The 15,199-nt window shown below is 51.1% G+C and overlaps 1 protein-coding gene across 2 annotated transcripts in view; it reads left to right on the forward strand.

The window, feature by feature from the left end:
- CYFIP1 (cytoplasmic FMR1 interacting protein 1) overlaps positions 1–15,199 on the forward strand; it is an 81,504-nt gene that overhangs the window by 38,260 nt on the left and 28,045 nt on the right. The window contains exons 12-21 of one of the 2 annotated variants that reach the window (XM_053913465.1): positions 1,144–1,266; positions 3,367–3,492; positions 4,900–5,066; positions 6,628–6,775; positions 7,552–7,699; positions 9,379–9,535; positions 10,729–10,825; positions 11,843–11,919; positions 12,028–12,136; positions 14,000–14,119. In XM_053913465.1, coding sequence (XP_053769440.1) covers positions 1,144–1,266; positions 3,367–3,492; positions 4,900–5,066; positions 6,628–6,775; positions 7,552–7,699; positions 9,379–9,535; positions 10,729–10,825; positions 11,843–11,919; positions 12,028–12,136; positions 14,000–14,119 — 1,272 coding nt within the window. Of the gene's footprint in view, positions 1–1,143; positions 1,267–3,366; positions 3,493–4,899; positions 5,067–6,627; positions 6,776–7,551; positions 7,700–7,944; positions 8,099–9,378; positions 9,536–10,728; positions 10,826–11,842; positions 11,920–12,027; positions 12,137–13,999; positions 14,120–15,199 lie in introns of both variants that reach the window. The other variant, XM_053913464.1, reaches the window with a different exon arrangement.

Consider the following 15,199-nt stretch of genomic DNA (forward strand, 5'->3'; position numbering starts at 1 on the left):
ATTGTCACCAATAACTTTATTGATCTGCATATTTTGAGTATGTCGGCTGTCTCCCGCTATTGGCTTCTAATGGGTAGAGGCCAGGGGTGCTGCTAAACATCTTCCAACGCATCAGACAGCCCCATGGCAAAGAATTATTTGGCCAAAATGTCAATGGTTACCAAGAAACTTTGTAAACCACTTTTGACACGTTTGATCAGTCACAGCACTTTCTCTATATGCTGCACAAATCTTTTTATGCGTTTCAGTAGTGTTTCTACTTTTCTTGAGATAATAAAGCATAGTACACTGAAAACGTGTTATCTTCCATTTTCAATATTAAGACGGCTGCACAACAATTCACCAATTTTGATAAGTTTCTTTTTTAATGCACACTGATAGGACAGCTGTCACCATACAATCTAACAAAATTGTTCCAAATGACCTTAAAGACAACTACGCCCTACTATAACTATCGTACAGAAAAAAACTACACAAACTTTTTGGCCAGCCCGATATGTAATGTCTGATTCCCTTTGCTCCCTTCCTTCATTAATATCTAGCTACCTGCGCTAACAGCATCCTGTGCTTGATGCTCCCAAAGAAAGGCCAGTATTCACTAGATCAAAATTTGGAGCAGGGGAAGAAGCTTCTTTGGTCGAGAAGGCCCCACTTGAGAAGATGGGGAACCAGTTCTCAACTCCATTTTCAGAGAGCTTACAGTCAGGCGTCGTCTTTAACAGGCAGGGAGGCTGGGTGAGGAAGAGATGGCTGGGACTACAGACAGCCAGGCCCCAGGAGGGCTCCCAGGAAAAGCAGAGTATTTCTCAGTCCCCTGCTGCTCTCAGTCATTACTTCGTGCTATTTCCCCACCGCTTCCCTGACACACCGGCTGCCAGCCTCTGGCAGAATCACGAGTTAATTAATTAGCACGTCAGTAGTAGGAGCTGTTAGCCCGAGACCTTCAGAGAGGAAGCATTTCAGCCTGTGCCATCTGGGCGCGAATGTGGTCATCAGCCTTCTGCTGCAGGGAAGGCTCGTGTGCCCCATCATTGTACATTTTGGGGGCAGTACCTTTGGGGTGGGCTCCTAGCCTGGAGGGTAAGCACAGGGCTGGTTTTTCTGCATATGGGCTGACTTCTTGACGCTCCTGTGGCTATCTAGGTTGTTACAGGTTCGGGCCGCCAGGAGGCTCAGAAGACAGACGCTGAGTACCGGAAGCTCTTCGACCTGGCCCTGCAGGGCCTGCAGCTGCTGTCGCAGTGGAGCGCTCACGTCATGGAAGTGGTAGGCACCAGGCTCGGGTGAGGGGACATTGCAGGGTGTGGGGACACGGCTCCCTTCCCCCACCCCAGCTGGTTACAAGTGTTTTTCCACCCAAACTTGTCAAGCAGTGGATGAAATGATATTTTTTCTGCATTAGTTTTGGCCTTTGGATCAAGAACCAAATGGCTTTTTATTTTGGGCCCTAGCAGTAAGGATAGGTATCAATTTAAATGGAAGACGACTTGACATACATTTTATTTATTTATGTGTTTTAACAACTAACTAAATGACTGTCTACATCTGTTAAAGTGTAGTGATGGAATTAAATTTGTACCGTTATGGTGATTTTGAATTTGCATTTCTTTTAAAAAAATTTTTTAAAAAGATTTTGTTTATTTATTGTTAGAGAGTGGGAAAAAGAAAGAGAGGGAGAGAAACATCAACGTGTGGCTGCCTTTCGCGCGCCCCCTACTGGGGACCTAGTTTTCAGGCCAGCGCTCAATCCAATGAGCTGCACCAGCCTGGGCAAATCTGCATTTCTTTAAAGAGAATTTTCTCTGGAATTGCAACCACCAGTTTCTTCTGTGTGGCCTTTGTCAAATGGTTCCTGGTGCCCCATAAAGATCTGCATACCTGTAAGTCATGGCGGATTTTTTTTGTTTATTTATTTTAGACTAATTTTATATTGAATGAGGACATGATCATTTGCAAGGCAAATCCTTTTTCTAAATGGCAGTGAGATGCTTAGAGTTGTAGATATTCTACTCAAAGTACCCAGGCCATTGTCCCTGATGTATTTTTTATATCTCTGATATATTTCTAAAACCTGCACTGCCATGGCAAGACTGGTTTTATGGAGATAGATTCTGTGTGTGTACGTGTGCATGTGTGTGATTTTCAGATGCAGCACATAGTGGAAGGCAGACCTTTTAGACCAGGGGTGTCAAACTCATTTTCACCGAGGGCTGTGTCAGCCTCGCAGGTGCCTTCAAAGGGCAGAATGTAACTTCAGGAGTGTATACATGTAACTACTCCTTAACTAGGGGCAAGGAGCTCGGCGCTGCCGCCCGGTAGAAACAAGGAGCCGGGCTGGATAAAACAAGGTCAGCCCACGGGCTTGCGTCTGCCGCCTGTATTTTAGTGGCTTTGACTGTGGCCGGCCCGTCAGAACGTTGAAAGCCAACTGCATCAGATGTTAGACCTCAGTTGGGCAACCTTGGTTCTTGAGTTTGGATGGGAGAGAATTCAGAGCCGAGGAACTCAAAATACAAGCGAAAGTTTATTTAGAAAGTTACAGAGCTGGAAGAAAAGTCACAGAGGTGAAAGAAGGGCCCTTGGAGCTTAGGAGAAGGAAAAGTAAAGAAAAGGTGTCGGGGAGGGAGCACGTAGGGGGGAAGAGAGCACATACCACATACCGGGGAAGAGAGCACTGCAAGCACTGGAGCCATTGTCTTAAGGGATTATCTGTTTGCTAAAGGCAGGGATTTGAGGGGAGGCCTCAGGGAAGATTCCCATAGAACCTTCATCAGCTTTCTAGGTGTATTTCCTTATGGTTGGGTTCCCACTGATTGGTGGGAGCCAGGGCAGGGGTCGTCGGTCATCATGGCTGGTCCTGATGCCAGCCATGGCGTGGCCTGCCTGGCCTGGCCTGGCCTCGTTGCTTTTTTGGGTCTGGAGCTGGAACTCACTGAGGCCCAGATGGCACCTCCAGGTTGACCAGAACTCTCTCTGTGGTCAGCAGACGGCAAGGCTTTGTTCCTGAGATTGTTGGATGCGGTGGGAACCTCACAGTCCTGAGGGCTGAACCCTGAAGGGAGTGGTCGTGCAGGGGATTGTGTGGGAGTCAGATGAGGCTGTTCTCCAGCCCCTGTGACTCCCACTCAGGGGGTCTACCCCTGCCTAGCGACATGACCAGCGATGTGCCAGAGGAGGAAAGGTCCCCCTGGGGGCAAGGTCCCACCATACAGTTGTCTTGGGCCCTGGGGCTCTCTGCCCTGGTGACCTTCCCGTACCTGGCCTCTGGTTGTTCCTCTGCTCCCCGCTGTCTGGCTGCCTCCCACGTGACCAGCGGTTCAGCACCTTGCAGTCAGCCGTGTTTCTCCCCTCTTCTGCCCACCACAGTATTCATGGAAGCTCGTGCACCCCACAGACAAGTACTCCAACAAGGACTGCCCTGACCACGCCGAGGAGTACGAGCGCGCCACGCGCTACAACTACACCAGCGAGGAGAAGTTCGCCCTGGTGGAGGTGAGCTCGGTCTGCTCTCTCTTCCTCCTGTGACTCTGGCTGCCCGTCGTCTGCCCCTTTCCAAGGTGGAGACAAAGATGCGAATGAACTGCCTAGTTTTTGTCCCACTTCTGAGTGGGGCAGCCCTTGGCATCTGTCACAGTTGTCCAAACAGAATAAAACAGGCTGCGGGTTCCTGGTCTCAGCTGATAACTCATCTGGGGCAGATCAGGCGCCTGGGAGCTGTGACACAGGGGACACAAGCAGCCCCAGCAACTGAGAGTGGAGTCCCCTGCTCTGCTCTGGTGCTGGGCACCGGGCCCTTCATTTCACTGCCAGTCTCCTCTTACTGGTGGTTGTACTTTTCCTGCCCTGTTGAAGAAATCTTCTGCCCTGGCTGGTGTGGCTCAGTGGATTGAGCGCTGGCCTGGGAACTAAAAGGCTAAACGTTCAATTCCCAGTCAGGGCACATGCCTGGGTTGCAGGCCAGGTCCCCAACTGGGGGCATGTGAGAGGCAACTGATCGATTCAGTGTTTCCCTCTCTCTCCCCTCTAAAAATAAATAAATGAAATCTTTAAAAAAAAGCAAGTCGTTCTGTCTTTAAGAGTTCCTCAGATATTCCTGCCCTTTGTATTTTCATGTAAATATTAGAATCTCTTCATAGATTTTTAAAAAACTTTATGTATTTATTTTTAGATAGGGGAAGGGAGAAAGAGAGGGAGAGAAACATTAGTGTGTGGTTGCCTCTTGAGCGCCCCCCTACTGGGGACCTCGCCTGCAACCCAGACATGGGCCCTGACTGGGAATCAAACTGGCAGCCCTATTTCCCTCTACTTTGGGGAGGTTTCTTTAATTTTTCTTTTTATAAATTCTTATTAATAATAGCCCCCGCTGGGTGATTCATTGGTTGGAGCACCATCCTGTATACCAAAAGGTTGCAGGTTCGATGCCCGGTTGGGGCGTGTACGGGAGGCAGCCCACCAGTATTTTTCACGTCGATGTTTCTCTCTCTCTCCCCCCGCTTCCCTTCCTTTCCTCTTTCTCTAAAATCATTAAACATATCCTCAGGAGAGGATTAAAGAAAATTTGGTGAACATTAGATTATTACTATATGTTCAGGCTTTTTTTTGTTTTCTAATGTATGCGTCTAAATCTCGAAATTGACCTTCCAGTGACCTTTCTCTACCCGCCCATAAGTTCTGATGTGTTTCACTTCCCTTCATATTGGGGTGAGATTTGCGTTCAACTTGAATTTGAATTGGAGAATTTGCTTTCTTTAAAATAGACATTTCTCTTCTACTTCAGAAAGCAATACAGATTCATCAGACAAATCCAGGCATGCGCGTAGGTGGCCGGGTGAGGCAGCCGCCTGAGGGGGGGGCGGGGCCGCCTCCGGCCATGCCCCCAAGAGCTGTGTGTCCCCGCAGGTAATCGCCATGATCAAGGGCCTGCAGGTGCTGATGGGCAGAATGGAGAGCGTGTTCAACCACGCCATCCGGCACACGGTCTATGCCGCCTTGCAGGACTTCGCCCAGGTCACGCTCCGCGAGCCGCTCCGGCAGGCCATCAAGAAGAAGAAGAACGTCATTCAGAGGTCAGTTCCCTGCACACTCCTTAGAAACCAAACGAACTTTTTGGCCAACCCGGTATGTTCAGCACATGCAATCCAATCTCCAGATAAGATTTGGTGAATTCCATCTAAATGTAAGGCGGGGTCCAGTTACTACTCTGAACAACCACCAGTCTATCCATGGCACGGTGTCCCAGGGACCCAGGGACCATAGTGTGTGCATCTCGGGGTGGGAGAGGGTGTCTCAGAATCTGTCTGAGGACTCTGATCTCCGGGGCCTGTGGGGACATGCAGCCCAGAGTCCCATCTCCCATCTTAGTATGTTGCTTTCAGTATTTTTGCTTCAGTCCCCTTTGGCCTGTCCTGCAAATTGGTTAAGAGAGCCTGTGGTAGTCCTGAGCTGGAGCTGGTTTTAGCCTATCTTTTTCTTTTTTAATTGATTTTATTTATTTTAGAGGGGAAGGGAGGGAGAAAGAGAGGGAAACATCAATGTGTGGTTGCCTCTCCTGCGCCCCCTACTGGGAACCTGGCCCAGAACCCAGGCATGTGCCCTGACTGGGAATCGAACTGGCGACCCTTTAGTTTGCAGGCTGGTGCTCAGTCCACTGACCCATACCACCCCAACCCCTGCCCTGGGCTAAAGTTAAAGTTGTCTTTTAGAGACACTTTTGTCAAGTGGAGCTCACAGGATTCGCAAGTGTATCGGTTTCATTGTGTTGCTTCATAGTTGGCGTATTAGTCCCCTGGCATGGTATGGGGTTTAACGGTAATAAAGCGCTCGTGGATGCCACAACGGGACGCTCACGACTTGGGCATGTGCAGGGTGGTCTGAGTAACGGGAGTCTCAACTCGGGTGTCATCTAGCACCCTCCCTGTGAGGTGATCAGGATGGGTGCATGGGTGCATCTGCGGTGAATGCGGCGCCTATAGCGTATCCACTGTGGAGCCCTGGTGTGGGCGGGGCACATGTGCCACACGAGTTGGGGGCTCAGGCCCCATTACCCCAGTTGTGTAGGAGAGTTCATGTTCCCGTTAGAAAACGGGGTTCAGTGCCGGGAGGTCGCACGTCAGCTCCCTGAATGGGTGTTTGCTGCCGCCCCCAGCATGACTCAGTGTTCAGAAAATAAAACGTCATTTCTGAGCTAATGGATGCAAATTGCAGCCCGTCGGGACTTCTGTTTCTCAGAATGTCAAGAAAACGACCTATTTTTTTTAAAGATTTTATTTATTTTTAGGGAGCGGGAAAGGGAGGGAGGGAGAAAGGGAGGGAGAGAAACATCCATGTGTGGTTGCCTCTTGCGCGCCCCCTACTAGGGACCTGGCCCCCAACCCAGGCATGTGCCCTGACTGGGAATCGAACTGGCAACCCTTTGGTTTGCAGGCTGGCACTCAATCCACTGAGCCACACCAGCCAGGACTAAACAACTTATTTTTTAAATTTCCTGGTGAACTGGCCCAGCACCTTGTCCCCCTCTTGCCCCCCAACCCCCAGGGGACTTTCCCTGTGAGAGCCGTGTGTGAGGTGGGAGAGGCTTGTGACTGTCAGTGTCCCGACGATGTCAGCGCCGTGTGCCCCACTCTCTAGTGTCCTGCAGGCCATCAGGAAGACCGTGTGCGACTGGGAGACGGGCCACGAGCCCTTCAACGACCCAGCCCTCCGGGGTGAGAAGGACCCCAAAAGTGGCTTTGACATTAAAGTGCCGCGGCGCGCCGTGGGACCCTCCAGCACGCAGGTTCTTGTCCCCCTGCTCCCCTGCTTAAGCCCGTCCCCTCCCCCTCTCCCCCTCCGAGTGGGCCAACCCTGAGCTGGGGGATCAGGCAGCGAGGCTGGGAGTGACATGATGTCACCTGCTCCTGCTTCGGCAGATCGAGTGTTGCCTGTGTCCTTTCTGCCCCTCTGTCCCCGGCGCATGTGAGCCTGGGACATTGGCAGAGATGCCCCTGGGACTGTCTGGTTCCGTCACTTGCACTTGACTGTTGTGACTCCCGTGTCCAGAGTGTGGGTGGCAGCCTGTCTGCATGGATGCTGTGTTTTGGGGGGGGGCGGGGTTCCATGCATGGTTACAATGGTTCCACTGGGCCCGGAAAGGTCCTTCCTCAATATCAAACTTGGCGAAGTGATAAAATGTCACTTTTGTGTGTCCCCGGACTTGGTTACCACCGCTGTGTTCTGTTTCTCCTGCTTGGGACCCCCCTTTCCTCCCCCCACTGTCAGCTTTTTCTGACTCACACCTTACTGTACGCCCTTCTGCTTTACTCCTCCCATTTGGGGACTTGGCCCTTCCTGTTACCTCTCTGCGGGGGCTTTTATGGTCTCTTTTGCCAGTCACTCAGAATCACCAGCGAAGCATGGCGCTGGCTGTCAGTGAAACACGCAGGCTCTGGGAGGAAGGCCCATCCGGGTCCGGCCGTGGTGCGCCCTCCGTCCTGTGTGTGTGTGTCCCCGCTCCGCGTGTCGTGCGACTAACGCCTCTCTCCCGCCTCTTCCCCCGTGTCTGTCTGTGTCTAGCTGTACCTGGTACGCACCATGGCGGAGTCCTTGAGCTCTGCTGAGCTGCTCCGGCAGCTCAAGTCTCTGGGCATGGAAAGGCTGTTGCATGTGGTTAACGCGTTTCTGAGGCAGTCCTACACCTATCCGCCTCTTTTAACCTTCGGTGGTAAGACATCATTTGTTTCTCTTTGTCGATCTCCACGGCACGGAGGCGGATGGCTCCGCTGCAGGTCCTTTCTCCCAGGCAGCAGCCACGTGGCCACGTAGAAGGGCGCCCAGACCCCCTTAGAGGAGCCGGCGGGGCGGCCTGGCCCAGGTCAGGAGCAGCTCTGCCGTGGGCGATGGCAGGTCGGCGCAACTAATGTACTGTGTGTATTTTCTCCCCTGCGAATGTTTCCTGGGATAACACAGCTTTACATGGTGAGAACCATGCTAGAGTCCCTCATTGCGGACAAAAGTGGTTCCAAGAAAACTTTGAGAAGTAGCCTTGAAGGGCCCACGATTTTGGACATAGAAAAATTTCATCGCGAGTCCTTCTTCTACACTCACTTGATAAATTTCAGTGGTAAGAGACGCTGCGGCCCAGCACCCGGCCCAGCATGTTCTAACACTGCTAACATCGTTGAGAATGCTTCCGCCTGCCTCACCGTCCCCTGCTGTGGTCCCCTCACACACCCCGGTGGTGACGTGTGTCGTAACCTTCGTGGCTTCCCCTCACCTGTCGCTGTCAACGCGTGGCCAGCCAGGGGCTCACTCTGAGCGGTGTGGCTTCAGGAGTGTGGGGGCCATGGGGCTGTAGCTGGCCCTTCCACCTGACCAAAAGGCCTAGTAACCGTCCAGTGTCCGAAAACAGGCAAATATAACCTGTCACCAGGTTTGGGACCGAGATAGTGACAAATCACAGAAACAGACCCCTCGGGCGGTGAGGCATGCGATGTGGCTGGTTACCTGACTCAGGCTGCCAGCCCAGGGTGACACTGGGCGCCTTGACCAGGGCGACCAGGTGGGTGCTCTTTGTCACCGTGGAGTTGTCCACGTTTCACCCTGTGTTGTGGCCACATGCTCAGAGCGGGAGGCCCCTGTCTCGGCTGGGAAGGTACAGGTTTGCAGGGCATAGTAGCTTCTCGTTTTTCATTCCATCACAGGACAGAGGTTTTTTTTTTCTAATCTTCATCCCAGGATATGATTATTAATTTGAGAGGAACGGAGGGAGGGAAAAACATTGATGTGAGAGAGAAACATCGATTGGTTGCCTCTCATGTGCTCCAACTTTCAACTGAACCCACAACCTAGGCATGTGCCCTGATGGGGAATTGAACCTGTGATCTTTCAGTTACAAGGATGACGCTCCAACCAACTGAGCCATCCAGCCAGGGCACAGGACAGAAACTTTGAAAGACTAAGTGTCTCTACGTTGCATTAGATTAACCTGCATTGAGTATGCACGTAACGCTGCGTCTTAATCCTAAGTAAAATAAAGTAAGCTGGTTTATTTCTCCTTTTCAAAAGGCCAGGTTTTTTTTTTCCCAGGCCCTTGGCGTTCACAGGGGTGACAAGGTCCATTTGTGGGCACAGGTGTCCGTGCCGGGCCCACGGTGGCCGGATGCCGACTCTGTTCTTTCCCCAGGCGAGAGTGGGCACAGTCCAGGGTGGCTTTGCCCAGGGTGACCCCTCCCTACCGTGAGGCACCCCGGGACCCTGTCCGCTCACACCCCCTCCTGCATGGCTTGGGGATGACTGCGCAGGCGCTGGTGCCCAGCACGGGCCCGCACCCTGTCTGCCTCTTGTCTGCCGCGTCTGTCCGGCGTGGCGGAGGCTAACACGCTGCTGTCCACCTCCTCCAAGAAACGCTGCAGCACTGCTGTGACCTGTCCCAGCTGTGGTTCCGCGAGTTCTTCCTGGAGCTGACGATGGGCCGGAGGATGCAGTTCCCCATCGAGATGTCCATGCCCTGGATCCTGACCGACCACATCCTGGAGACCAAGGAGGCGTCCATGATGGAGTGAGCGTCCGTGGGGACCGAGGTCTTTGGTGGCCTCTGGGAGATGGGAGGCAGGGGAGGGGCCCGATTGTGCTCAGAACTTCATTAGACGTCTTCATTCTTGGCTGAGACTTCAGAGGTTAATACAGGTCACGGGTTTCGTGGGTTTTGAGTAAAGTCAGGAGCTCAGGCGGGAGCACTTGCCACTGTGTCCAGGCCAGTGAGGCTGGGGACTCAGCCGGGAACAGGGACAGGGGACGTGGCCTGGTCTCTGGCCAGGCACACCCTCCAACCAGGTGAATTAGGGAGAGGAAGGGTTGATCCAACAGCTTTGTTTTGAGGTTAGGGCTCAGGGCCGGGGCAGGGGTCAGAGACATTCAAACTAGGAAATCCGTGAAGTGAAACTAGTAGAAAACGGGGCTGTCTTGTCTTGCAGGGACCCGGGTGGGCTGACCCAGGTGCCTTGGCATGTGGCATGCCTCGGGGTCACGCCGCTGGGGTTGGGCTCAGCTCTGCCGCTCACACGGCCCACCCCTGCTAAACCTGTAGCCTCAAACCCTCCAGGAGACCTTAATTCTGGAAACTGCTGTTCGAGGCCTTTTGTCTGGACCTGGCGTGAGGCCTGGTCCAGGACACGGGCTTTCTGCCACGCTGCGCATGCTCGTGGTCACCCATGGGAGCCAGGGTCTGCGTTTTTCTTTTTAAGGCGGGCAGTTCACTTTTTATTATTACTATTACTGTTATTACTATTATTATTATTATTTCCTTCATTTTAATTTTATTACAGCATTTTTGTTTGATTTAGACCAAGCAAAAAATAACCTGTGTATCATTTTGATGCAAACGCTGATGTTTTATATATTATATACAATATTTGTTAGGAATAGTTCACTCTTAAAACTAAGAAAATTGCTAGTTTTTGTGGTTATAAAAAAGTATTCCATCTTGTGGTAAAACACTTTGAAACAGGATAAGGTGGGAGGTGCAGCCTCTGGGGCCTCAACCTGTCAGACTGGCCCGCTCCCTACGTCCAGCGAGGGGCAGATGGCTTGTGTGGTGTGTGGTGCGTGGGCCCCGCAGGAGCCGGTGAGGCGTGAGACGTGACTGACTCTCCTCCCACATCCTATGAGAGTGGAGCAGCTGTGGTTTCGGGCGTTGTGGGGGCTGCAGGGAAGCCCCGCATGCGAGGCTAGCTGACCACGCATCTTCCGCAGGTACGTCCTCTACTCGCTGGACCTTTACAACGACAGCGCCCACTACGCCCTCACCAAGTTCAACAAGCAGTTTCTTTACGACGAAATCGAGGCGGAGGTGAGAGCCCAGGAGCTTTAAATCAGCTTTCTTGAATTCCCTTGTTCTGAGAGTCAAGGAAGCAAACTTTCTAACCCCGTGAGGTTTGAACAGTAGATGGAGCTTTTGAAATCGATCATCAGGGAGCATCCTTCTGTCTGCGCATCTACTCACGTGACACTTGGTTTTATAATATACCGTATTTTGCCGTGTATAACGCGCACCACTTTGCCCAAATTTTTGAGGGAAAAGTAAGGATGCGCGTTATAATGATTACATACCACAGGTATAATGGTAGAATCCTGCGGATAATGCGCACAAAGACGTGGGTGTGGGTTATGCACTACAGAGTACAGTAATCTGTGCCGTGGGTGGGGTGGGTGTGGCGGTAGGTTGCAGCGTCCTCCCATACACCAAAAGGTTGCAGGTTCGATCCCTGGTCACTGTGCATACGGAGGCAACCAGTCAATGTTTCTTTCTCACATCGCTGTGTGTGTGTCTCTCTGTTCCTCGGTCTCTAAAATCAATACACATATTTTCAAAATTAAACAGCAAACAGTATAAGCTGCCCGGTGACAAGCTTTTACACTGGACAGCCCGCGTGTGACAAAGCTGTGAGGAGACAGGCTGCGTCCGCATCTTGGCTTTGGGAACAGTGCTGCAAGGGAGATGGGGGTGCAGATATCTTTGCTTTTTTAAGATTTTATTTATTTACTTTTACAGAGGGAGGGAGACAGAGGAGAGAAACATCAGCGTATGGTTGCCTCTCACATGCGTCCCACCGGGGACCCAGCCCACAACCCAGGCATGTGCCCTGACTGGGAATCGAACCCACGACCCTTCAGTTTGCAGGCCAGCTCTCAATCCACTGAGAGCCACACGAGCCAGGGCCAGATATTTTTCAAGCTACTATTTTTGTTTCCTTCAAATATATACTCAGAATTGGCATTGCTGAATCAAAAGATTTTCCTTAAGTATGTTATTTGATCTTGATTCAGGTAATTAAAATGGAATGTCTGCTTTATTTTTTTTTTTCAGGTGAATCTATGCTTCGACCAGTTTGTTTACAAGCTGGCAGACCAGATATTTGCGTATTACAAGGTTATGGCCGGAAGGTGAGTATGTGGTTTGTGGTTTGCCTAGGAAACCTCGGGTAACGTGATCTGATATTTGCATTGAAACTGAGAGCAAGTGAGAAACGTCCTCTCCTCCTTCCCTTCTAGTTTGCTTCTTGATAAACGCTTACGATCCGAATGCAAGAATCAGGGCGCAGCGATCCACCTCCCGCCGTCCAACCGCTACGAGACGCTCCTCAAACAGAGGCACGTGCAGGTGAGCGAGGCCCTTCCCGGCATGGCGAGACCTGGAGGTGACTTGAAGTAGGGGGTTCTCTTAGAGTTCACTGGGTGTCAGTGTGTTACGTGACTGCGGGAACATCTTTATAAAGTGTTAAGATTTTAAAGGTTGCCTTGGCTGCTGTGGCTCAGTGGATTGAGGGCCAGGCTGCAAACAGAAAGGTCGCCGGTTCAATTCCCAGTCAGGGCACACACCTGGGTTGTGGGCCGGGTCCCCAGGCAACCGATGATGTATGTCTCACATATTGTTGTTTCTCTTCTTCTCTTTCTCCTTCCCTTCTGCTCTTTCTAAAAGTAACTAAATAAAATCTTAAAGATTTTTCAATACAAACACTTCCTATTAGATAACCTGAAGCACGAGGGAAGGCTTACAGCGCGGTGCCCCCTGCTCTGCTCCCAGCTCCCGGGGCAGGTATGGGACCAGGGGCCCCGGCTCCTCTCTGGGAGCCCAGACACCAGAGTTTAAAAAGAAGCTCTGAGCCCTGGCTGCGTGGCTCAGTGGGCTGGAGCATTGTCCTGCACACCAAAAGGTCGCAGGTTCCGTTCCCAGTCAGGGCACATACCTAGGATGTACGTTCGATCCCTGGTCAGAGTGTGTACAGGAGGAACCAATCCATGTTTCTCTCTCATATCAATGTTTCTCTCTCTCTTCCTTCCTCTCTCTCTCAGAGTCAATACACGTATCTTCATGTGAGGATTTCCAAAAAAAGAAGCTCTGAGAAATGAGAAACGCCCGTCAGCTCAGTGGTGTCAGAGAGGGGCTTAATCTTGGCTGGCACAGAGAACTGCTCTTCTTTTGTTTTTTTGTGTGTTTTAAGATTTTATTTATGTATTTATTTTTAGAGAGAGGGGAAGGGAGAGAGGGAGAGAAACATCAATGTGTGGTTGCCTCTCACGCGCCCCCTACTGGGGACCTGGCCCCCAACACAGGCATGTGTCCTGACCTGGGAATCGAACTGGCGAACCTTTAGTTCACATGCCGGCACTCAATCTTCTGAGCCACCCCAGCCAGGGCTCATCTTTTCTTTAAAAACAATATGTATACATCACAAAAACTTAGGAAAATACAGAGAACTATAGAGAAAAATTGCTACCCTTTTATTATCTACAGACAACCACCATGCACATTTGGGAGCATTTTTCACCAGGGTTCGGTTTGTATTTTTATATTATGAAATGATTTTGAGATGCACCTATGTGGTTCGGACGGACTCCTCAATCAAGATGCAGTGATTTTCTCTTACTCGACCTTGTGACTCTGGAGGTCATGCATGCGCAGTCCGCGCTAGGGGCGTGGTCCTGGATACTGTTCTAAGGGGTGTGCTGAGGGACAGCCCCCGATCCTGCAGGCTCTCTGCTGAGGCTTGCGGTTCCTGCCTGGGAAGTAACGGTAAAGTCAGTGCAAAGAACTCTGTGAAAGTCCATTACAGCTTTGACTTGCAGAACTTCAGCTGTGGGAAGGGAGGGTGCATATGTATATATATGCATATATACATAAAATTTAACCTAACGTGGGTTTTTTTTCATTTTAAAAGATTTTAATTATTTTTAGAGCAAAGAGAAGGGAAAGAGAAAGGGAGAGAAATTGCAATATATGGTCGCCTCTTGAGCGCCCCCTACTCCTACTACCATCCAGGCATGTGCCCTGACTGGGAATAAACTGGCAACCCTTTGGCTCGCAGGCTGCCCCTCAATCTACCGGGCCACACCAGCCAGGGCTAACGTGTTTAAATTGTGCTCATTATTTGTCTTATCTTTTAGAAGCAGCCGCTGGGGCGGAGATGCGTACACATCCATGCTTGTTTTTGTTGCTGACGCTTTTCTCCCCCTGCATCCCCAGCTCCTGGGCAGGTCCATAGACCTCAATCGCCTGATTACCCAGCGCGTCTCGGTGGCCATGTACAAATCTCTGGAACTGGCTATTGGACGGTTCGAAAGTGAAGACCTGACGTCAATAGTTGTAAGTGGCTTTACCTGCCTCAGGCTCGGCAGATTGGCTGGGGGTGGGTCCCAAGGGTGCTGGCTGATTTTACTTTTGTCCTTATTGATAAACTGAGCCAATGATATACTCCGTTTTTGCATAGAGATCCATTAAGGCTGGCCTATCCGGGGTTTCTTCTTTTTAGCATCTGCTCTCAATAGTCTCAATTCTGAGTTGATTGCAAAGAATAAATAATTCCTGCCTTGAATAAATGACACTTCGTCATGGCCAAAGCATGAAAGGAAAAAAGCTTTGAAACTCAAAAAGAAAGAGGATTTGAGAGAACATTGTATCACACATAGACAGGGAAGGTCCAACATACATATCACAGGGTCCCTGAAGAAGAAAACCAGGGCACAGGATGGAAAGGACGTTAAAAGCTGTGTGTTGGAGAGTGACGTCAGGATCATGGCTGCGTGCCGCCCCTTGTATCTGTCCTTGAATTTGCAACAGATGGGACATCTGTGATCCAGCCGAGGTTTCTCTGCTCAGCACAGACACACGAGGGGCATGCACGTCGGTGCGTCTGAAGGTGGCGTATTGCAATGGTCGGGAAGGCAGGATGCGGGGGAGTGTAGGACACGGTCCGAAGATGTGTTTCGTTGGCCACAGCTAACACAGCGGTGGAGGGATGAGGGTGTACCCCATATGCTGCTCCAGGGTGGAAGGTGGCATCGATGCCTGAGAATCCGGCCTCCTCTCCCGCCGTTGCGGCAGACGCCAGTAGCAGCAGAGGACATAGGTCTACAGCCCCATCGCCGTGAGCAGCTCTATAGGCTTGTGAAGCCAGCTCCCCACTACCTGCCACACCCCCACCCCTGCCACGGTGGCTGTGTTCTGATGCCAAGGCAACCTGGACACAGTGGGGACACTTCCACCGAGTCCTCCAGGTGCTGATTTCCATAACCACAGCGATGCCCCACCTACCCACCCACCAAACACATACAACCCTGGGGCTGTAAGTAGAACAGGGGAGAGAAAATATACATGTAAACCTTGTACTATAGCACCATCTACTGGAAAACCAAAGAAAGACCTATTGATCAACCCACAGTATTG

Source organism: Desmodus rotundus, chromosome 10 (assembly GCF_022682495.2).
Source record: "Desmodus rotundus isolate HL8 chromosome 10, HLdesRot8A.1, whole genome shotgun sequence".
In the NCBI taxonomy this organism is placed as follows: Eukaryota; Metazoa; Chordata; class Mammalia; order Chiroptera; family Phyllostomidae; genus Desmodus; species Desmodus rotundus.